Source organism: Mandrillus leucophaeus, unplaced genomic scaffold, assembly GCF_000951045.1.
Source record: "Mandrillus leucophaeus isolate KB7577 unplaced genomic scaffold, Mleu.le_1.0 Scaffold673, whole genome shotgun sequence".
NCBI classification, from domain to species: Eukaryota; Metazoa; Chordata; class Mammalia; order Primates; family Cercopithecidae; genus Mandrillus; species Mandrillus leucophaeus.
Window position 1 is genome coordinate 1,657,920 of NW_012107286.1, and position 9,123 is coordinate 1,667,042.

Here is a 9,123-nt window from a genome sequence, read left to right on the forward strand (position 1 = left end):
ATGTGAGGGACTCTGGTGCGGTTCTTCAAAAGGGGCCAGTTTTTCCTGTCTAGGTGCATGATGTTAGCATTGGCTCTCCAGACATCTTATTTTGCAAGAAGCAATTTAGAACTCTTTTCAGAAGTAACAAGTTTTGAATGCCTGGCCAAGATTCCCAAAGCTCTGGAAAATCATTTACAACCTGGAATGGCTCACAAATCAGAGAATTTGTTTCTAGAATTCTCTGTTTACCATTTGGTAGATATAATCTACAGTTCCTGATTTAATAACATACACATGCATTTATTATTAGGAACTCAGAAATCATTAGTTACGTTCATATGCCCTTATTCGTTTGGTTTTGGTTTACTAAGTGCAGGCAGCAGGAGAAGGTTTCCCTCGTTCTTGTGCAGGTACTAGAACTACTTCTAGTAACATCAACTACAAGATTAAACCTTTGCTGCCACCTAAAGACTGACACTGTAACATCACATTCTACAGACAGGACAGAGTCCTTATGGAATGAGGGACTATGGCGATCCTGTCTGTGGCATTCTGCTGCCTTCTTCCAGCCTGTTACTTCAATCAGTTTTCATTTAGCCATGGCCAGAGAGACTGAGGACTAGTTAGATGGATAAAAGTCATGGCTTAGTATTTTAGCTCCTCCGTGCTGAAATGCCAAATGAATTATCTGGGCATTTTCCAAATAGGATTAATGGGCTGGTCAAAGCTACTTCTCTTCATTCTCCTGCCTACTCACTCTAGGGGATTTATGAAGTTCAGAGGCCTCGGTGTGAATAAGGAACACTTGAAAGTGAGCAAAGGGGGTTAAAAGGGCCAGAAAGTCTACTGGGAATATATACATGTATCGGGGACATCCCTTGACAGCCTCTGGGTTCACTACAGCTTCTTCTGAGAATCGAAATGTCTGTTCTTATAAGACACAGTCAGGTCCAACAGCATGGCCTAGAGAACTCAGATTCCAGAGAGTGAACATCAATTTGTCGCAGACCTCGGGGTGTCAGTAACTCTTCTGCTGCTTCCCCAAATTCAGACGAGTCTGTTAGGGAGATAATTCCCATTGCTTGGAATCAGCTTTTTAAAAGAACCCTTGACTCTGTTTCCCATGATTTGGGGCTTTCTCGTTTGCACAGGGATTTGTTCCTTTCCTCGTGAGTGCCACAGCTGGAACCACCGTGTATGGAGCATTTGATCCGCTCTTAGCTGTCGCTGACATTTGCAAAAAGTATAAGATCTGGATGCACGTGGATGTAAGTATCCCGTAGGGACTGGCCACTAAAATGTCCTTGGACGTTTTTCATCTGGTACACATGAAGGAAATTTCTTTTCTTTTTTTTAACTTGATCAGCTTATTTTCAGAGTGGTGATATTAATGCTTTTAAAGATGGCTGAAGCAAATTAACACACAACTCACACAGTACACACCATGCACCAGAAGCATCCCAAAGTTGATTATACCTTAATGTCCCCAACATGGTAATATTTGTATTTCTATAATCAGTACCCAGGCTGACCACTTAGTTCTCAATTCATTGAGCCGTTGCATTCATGGAGGAATATAACCTACGCACACAGTCCCACTCTTCCTCACTTACCAGAATGGTCAAAAGAGTAAAAAGGAGTTGCATTTATGTAGGAAACCCAGAGAATTAAAAAAAAAAAAACCAACAACAACTAAAGCTCAAGTTAGATATTCCTATATTTAGAGAGGAAAATGGCTTGACAACTTCCTGCGAAATAAGGACCACCAAAGTTCCAATTCCTTAGTTTGATCAGCTAAGAAGATAGATTATATTTGAAACGTTTTGACTTCAGGCCTTGTCACACTAAAAAATAATGAAGGTGTTCCCTCCAGAACATTTTCCAATGAAAAAAAATGTGTTAAGTTTTAGAAGGACTGAAGGGATTTAAGTTTAGACTAGTATTACTCCAAGGGTGGTTTGAAGATTAGCTACCACCTGCAAACTATTAGTGATCCATATGAGATAAAGAGTTTGTGCCAAACCATTATCAATCACAAACCATCACAAACTAAGCGCGATGCTTGGCTCAGCTGATAATTTTTTCATTGCAAGACTTTCTCAGTGAAGGAAGGCATAAGTTGATGTTCATTCGAGCGCAAGATCCTTATATTGTCGTGGGCCAGCACTGGGTCTAAGCCAGGGCTATAACAATGATCTAGCCCTGGCTAGATCATTTTGGCTTTATAATAATTATTCAGACCAAATTAATGCTCTTTTTTTTTTCCTTTTTGAGACAGAGTCTTGCTCTGTCACCCAGGCTGGACTGCAATGGCGTGATCTCAGCTCACTGCAACCTCCGCCTCCAGGGTTCAAGCAATTCTCCTGCCTCAGCCTCCTGAGTAGCTGGGATTACAGGCATGCGCACCCACGCCCAGCCAATTTTTGCATTTTTAGTAGAGATAGGATTTCTCCATATTGGCTGCTCTCAAACTCCTGACCTAAGGTGATCCACCTGCCTTGGCCTCCCAAAGTGCTGGGATTACAGGCGTGAGCCACCGTGCCCAGCCTCATTAATGCTCTTTTCTTTAGGAGCAGAACATTTCTACAGACTTAGCATTTCCATTATTCCAGAGTATTCCTGCAAAGCAATCACCCATCTTCTTTACCCTCCCTGATTCATGTGTGAGTCGTTCATTAGGCTACCAGAGCCCCTTTCATTTTACGCATGAGGACACTGAGAAAAGACTGAACCACCCGGTGCCATTAGTGACCTGGGCCTCAGGACTGGAAACCCTGTTAGGCCTTGCTGGCTGATTCAGGAAGAGGATTACCTGACAACTTCAGAAATGAGAATGTCTGTGTGTCCTGAGCCAGCAGAAGCTATGGGCCATTCCTGTGGGCCTCCTACTTAAATTAGAACTAGGGAATCTTTTAACCAGTTCTATTAGCTTTTCTTTGAAACATACCAAGTTTACCACTTACTCTTATTAGCTTTAACATTCATACAGTCTATAAAGTAGAAAGAATCTCAAAATAGTACACATTTGGAATATTAGATAATTTTTCAAAGTGCAAAAGAACTGGGCCAGGCGCAGTGGCTCATGCCTATAATCCCAGCACTTTGGGAGGCCGAGGCAGGTGGATCACCTGAAGTCAGGAGCTCAAGACCAGCCTGGCCAGCATGGTGAAATCTCATCTCTACTAAAAAGACAAAAATTAGCCAGGCATGGTGGCGGGTGCCTGTAATCCCAGCTGCTTGGGAGGCTGAGACAGGAGAATCGCTTGAACCCGGGAGGCAGAGGTTGCAGTGAGCCAAGATCGCACCATTGCACTCTAGCCTGTGTGACAAGAGCAAAACTCTATCTCAAAAACAAAACAAAACTAAAAAAGAACTGAACTTACAACAAAAGGTGGGGGAAGCAATTATATCATAAAGGAATTTTATGATCCCTTTAAAATTATCCTAGAATTAATTGTACACACAGAGGAAAGAAAGTTAATATTTCCAAATTAATCTCCATCTTGGCATTCTGTTTTTAAAGGAGATTACTACACCAATTCAAATCTTCAACCTTGATCAAGTACAAATTTTTAAGGCGTGTGTTCTAATTGCTTAGCTAATTAACTGGTATGAATCTTTGCAGCTTGTGGATTTTGGGTGGGGTTTTTTTGGACCCAGAAATTATCCAAAATCACACATCAGTGAAATAGAGTTATGAAGCCACTTCCTATTTCTGGAATCATTTAGACTTGTCAAAAGAGTTTTCCCTGCCACCTGGAAGCTGTTTAATGCCCCTCCTGCCCATCTTCTCTGCCTTACACTGTGGGGACCACAGGGTTTCTCATTCTGAGAACATGACTTCACGAGGACTAACAGTGCTGGTGATAGGTTTGGGAGAGGGTCTTTCTCCCTCTCCTGTGGACCAGGAACTATGCCTCCAAGGTGGCTCCTTACACCCATATAAATGTGGGATGGAGTCTGGAGACCTTAGAATGGCCCTTCAGTGTAAACTCTGAAGGTTAGTGCCAGAAGAAGGTGGTCAACTTCCTGAGTGGCCTGGGGTCAAGGAGATCATTTTCACCCTAAGAGACTCTCGTTAGTCTGGAAGACACCAGACTATAGAAATCTAGGCAATGACAAACTGCTGCCATTTTCCTTGTATGATCTTTTTTCAGGCAGCTTGGGGTGGAGGATTACTGATGTCCCGAAAACACAAGTGGAAACTGAGTGGCGTGGAGAGGTATGTTGCATTTTTCTTATTAACAACATAAAGTCATAAAGTGTTGAAAGCTAACTGTGAAACACAAATTACAATCAATTTCCAGGAACTCTTGGAATACTGAGGGAGCTCACTCTATTCAGTGCTTTTGTTCCTTGCCTTATGTGATGTTACACTCATGAATATGGGTAAACAACAGAAAAATCAAATATGTAAATATTATGTGTAAACAACAGAAAAATCAGAATACACATCAAGTGACCCAGGTAGAATGTCTTCCAGACATAGAGATTCCTATCTAGGGTCTATTCCTGGGATCTCTGAACCAACCACAAAAATTGTTTAAAACCTGCAGGCAACCCACGTTTTTCTAGGGAGAAGATTTATAGCTTTCATGTTTCATAAAAGGATAATATCCACTGCTTAAAAAAAAATAATAATAATAATTTTGCAAAGCAAATAAGCACCTTGTAACTTATCAGTGTTGAAAGTTTGGGCTTGGGGTCTAAGATGGCCAGTTCACTTAAAGTGAAACATACTAACAATAGCCTCATCTCATGGTTTCATTCCCGGAATAACCTTTCTCTGACACAGCTCCGACTGATGCTGCAAAGCACCTTTTATTTAGAGCCTACGCAGAAGACTGTTGAGAAATGCTGAAAAACACGAAGGCAGTGATATCTGGTTAGCATAAACCACTTTCAGGTCCAAAGAAAAGAGAAAAACAGAATGCAAAATACAGGCTCTGGTTCTGAACCACATGCAAGGGGAGCCCAGTTCTCTCATCACAACACGGCAGGTCAGACACAATGGTGAGCTCTGACACTCCAGGCGACCAAGAAAACCTGAATTCATCAGAGGCTGCCAAATGCCCACCATCCCCTGCCAAGTCCCCAGATGCTGCCCAGGAAAGGCGTCACACTGGCTCTGCCACTAGACATCTTGGCACAGTTTCTGTTCCAGGACAAGGAGAGACACTGATGGAGCGCAGAAGCACTTGTGAGCCCTGGGCATGCAGGAGGCCCAGGCCAGAGTGGCTGTGTAGGGTGTGTGATGTGACACCGGGGCCTAAAACGCACAGAGAACCCGTGAGTGTGGAAAGAGAGGGGTAGGGTTACTAGGCTGGAGTCAAGAGCGTCCCGCTGAATTAATGGAAAGAAAGCAAAAAAGAGTTGGGTTACACCAGCTAAGGCCCATGTCAGAAGGGTCACTGTCCCTGAGTCTGATGGCCAGGGTCAGGACCTAGCCGGGGCACAGCTGGGTTAAGGCACCTGGAGCCCCCCAAGCGCTGATTGCAGGGCCCCATTTAGACGCCGGTGGATGAGGGCAGGCGTGTCTCCCTCCCAGAGTCAGCCAGTGCCAGGCCTCTGCTCTTGGACCTTGGGGCTTCTCCCAGGCCTAATCCCTTTCCATCTTGAAGATCTGCAAGAAAGCAGAAGCTTAAGGAAGAGGCAATGAAGTAAGCAGGGAGAGACAAGAGAGAGAGAAAGAGAACAACTTGAAAGGTGGCTGCCCGCACAATCAGAACAAGAATTAAATTCATGTGCTTTCAAGAGAGGTGGCCTATCTACAGGTCTTTCTCTTCTGTGAGTTTCTGACTGGCACAAAAAGTCTGTTACTTTACCTTTGATACCACCTGCGACTGCACGTGCTGAAAGTACTGGCACATCTTCCACTTAAAAACTCACTAAATTACCTACCTTGAGCCTTAGAAAAATAAACACCCACACGATTCTGTACCAAAGACTATTATTTGAGAGCAAAGCTTAGAACGTTCATCAGGGAACACAGAGTTCCCTCTTACTGCCACAATTCTTGAAACTGTACTATAACTAAACTTTTCTAATGGAATAACCATTTATGAAGTCCTAAAAATGAGGGGGCTACTGGTGTTCCACTCTAAGCAGAATCCCCTTAGCTACCCATTTACCTGAGGTTACCCCTCTCTCACTGACTTATTAGCAAAAGGCATACTTTCAAAGTGAATATAGTTGGAAGACCAGTGGAAACCACTTAATGTGTCTGGCCGCAAGTTTAGGAAAGAAATGTGTCTCACTTAGGGAATGACATTTTTTTCAAGTTCCGCAAACCAAAGTTTAGAACTCACTCTAAAAGTAGAGGAAATCCATGGTCAATTCTTGTCCCCAAATCCAGAGGCTCCTTCGTAGTCACAGGGGATGTGAATGCCATTCTCACACAAAATGGCGCAAGGGGACCGGGCACAGTGGCTCTTGCTTGTAATCCCAGGACTTTGGGAGGTGGAGGTGGAAGGATCATTGAGGCCAAGAGTTCAAGACCCACCTGGGTAACAGAGTGAGACTCCATCTCTACAAAATGAATTTTTTTTTAATTAGCCAGGCATGGCGGCATGCATGGCTGTGGTCCTAGCTACTCAGGAGACTGCGTGAGGCAGGAGGATCACTGGAGCCCAGGAATTCAAGGCTACAGTGAGCTATGATGGCACCACTGCACTCCAGCCCGGGCAACAGAGTGAGACCCCATCTCTAAAAAAATTAAAACAATAAAATAAATAAATAAATAAATAAAATGGCACAAACATCTGGAGCCCTGTCTGGCATCCCCTTTGAGAACCAACCAAATTCTCAGAAAACAGCTCTCTTCCTTGCTAGCACTGTCAAAATGTCTAGAGATGGTGCTGCTGAGAGGGCACACCACAAGCCCTGAGACTCCAGAGCACGACTCTGTGTATTGTATTTTTATTTCTTTTTATTTTTATTTATTTATTTTTGAGGTGGAGTCTCACTCTGTCACCCAGGCTGGAGTGTGGCGGTGCAATCTTGCCTCACTGCAACCTCTGCCTCCTGGGTTCAAGCAATTCTCCTGCCTCAACTTCCTGAGTAGCTGGGGTTACAGGTATGCACTGCCATGCCTGGCCAATTTGTTTGTTTGTTTGTTTGTTTGCTTGTTTGTATTTTTAGTAGAGATGGGGTTTCACCATGTTGGCCAGGCTGATCTTGAACTCCTGACCCCAAGTGATCTACTCGACTCAGCCTCCCAAAATGCTGGTATCACAGGCGTGAGCCACCACACTGGCCTCTGCATCATACTGACTCATCTTTAGTCCCTCCTGCCCACAGGCTGCTGCTTACCGTAATCATCCTCTGATATGTTGTACTCTCAAGGCTTTCAGTCCCAGCTGAAGGTACTGGTGCAGTTTCTGCCGCATCACCAGTTACCCTCACTCCTGCCCTGAGAGTCAGGTGTTCAGGATTTAATTAGATCATTGCTGAACCTCTGTCATATGCAAGTCACAGCGCATGGCACTGCGTGGGTGCAGAGACGGGTATGGTATAAAGCTTATCTTCAAGGAGTTTAGAATCTAGTGGGGAAGATTGTCAGTAAACAGTGGATTAAAATTGAAAGCAAGGAAGCAAAGGCTGGAGAGACAGACATGGGAGCTGATTGGAGAGCACAGAGAAAGGAATGGTTCCTTCTGTGATTACAGAGAGGTTTCACCAAGCAGAGCAGCATCGGAGCTGAGCATCACGGCATACAGGGTACTTCATCGGGCAGAAATGGAAAAGGGCATTCAGGCTGAAGAGACACGGAAGTGTGAAAGTGCACAATGTCTTGGAGAAAGTTCAAACAAGTTTGGCTGGAGGATGACATGGTTTCACAGCAGTGGCCAGGTCATGGGTGGAAAGTACAGAAGTCTTGGCCAGCCCCCGGGGCCTTCCCACAGAGCCAGGTCAGAATCCACGGGGCTTCTTTCCACGAAACATAGATCCCTGAGCTGGGAGTCACTGCTGTGTGGCTGCCATGATGCATGGATATTATTAGATTCCTTGGGGGGACAAAACCCATCGAAAACCTTTGCTGCAGGAGCCCTAGCAGGCTTTGAGCAGAGGTACAATGTGATCTCACCTGTGTTCTGGCGTTAACTCCGCATTAGAGAGGAGATGGGATCCAGGGACAGACTGGAAGCTGTTAAGCTCTTAGGAACGTCCAGGTGCAGGACAGGAGAGAAGCTGAGTGTGACTTAAGCTGTAGTAGCAGAGAAGGAAGTAAGTGCATGGACCTAGGAGACAGGGAGAGAGAATCTAAGGGGCAATATCAAGACAGGGGGAAGAAGAGTGAAACCAAGGACGACAGTGAGGTTTGGAGGCTGGAGGCCTGGAAGGAAAGTGGTGCCAGGAACACAGAATATAGAGGAGAAAGAATCAATCTAGAAGGTTGAGCAGTGGCGAGTGGGGCCTATGGATTTGAGGCACAAATAAGAGCACAGGGAGATGTCTTACAACAGCCCTGCGGGATTCCGTTCTCTCCAACTTACACAAACTGCAGAAGCCACATGACCGAATCCCACAGCAAAGCGTTTTAAAATGAACCTGAGGCTGTTTTTTTGGTTTTTTGTTTTTTGCTTTTAACAAATTGCCAACATTTCTCAAATCAAGGCCATGTCATCGAATCCATCTGCAGGGCTTTTTGCCATCTTTTTGCCTCTGAGAGAGAGGTGGGACAGAGAATTCAGTGACAGGTAGTTGTGAGCCTTGGCAGCTTCTCTTCTGAAAAGACAAATAGGCCTCCGCGTAGAGATAAACACCACAGTCAGACATGGAAGACAGCTGGTTTTCTCTCCCATCAGGCATTCTTATTGACAAAGCTGAGTTTATCAGAGTTAGACATCTAGCCGTAGAACATGATGGAATGTATAGAATGGCTGTGTGTACATACGTGCACGGTCTCACCAAGTTCACAAATGACAGAGATGAAATCTGTTATGCCCAGACCGTTTATTCCCCGAAGAAGACCACCAGAGTCCAGAGTCAAAGCTAAGCAGCAAGGATCTTTATTACAGGTTCGAACCTGGAACTCTCCCTCGCTCGAGAAACGAGACGGGCAGGAGAGCTCCCCCACTGAGCTCCGAACAATGTTATATAGTCTAAGAAAAGTGGGCATAGAGTTATTATACAAATCAG

General features: G+C 44.6%; 1 protein-coding gene across 1 annotated transcript in view; it reads left to right on the forward strand.

Annotated features, from left to right (window-relative positions):
- Nucleotides 1-4,204, forward strand: part of GAD2 (glutamate decarboxylase 2 (pancreatic islets and brain, 65kDa)) — a gene marked incomplete at its 3' end in the record, with an annotated part of 57,305 nt that extends 53,101 nt beyond the window's left edge. Inside the window, exons 10-11 of the mRNA XM_012002016.1 lie at nt 1,134-1,250; nt 4,140-4,204. Of these exons, the coding sequence (XP_011857406.1) occupies nt 1,134-1,250; nt 4,140-4,204 (182 nt within the window). The remainder of the gene's footprint in view (nt 1-1,133; nt 1,251-4,139) is intronic.
- Between the last annotated feature and the right edge of the window lie 4,919 nt (nt 4,205-9,123).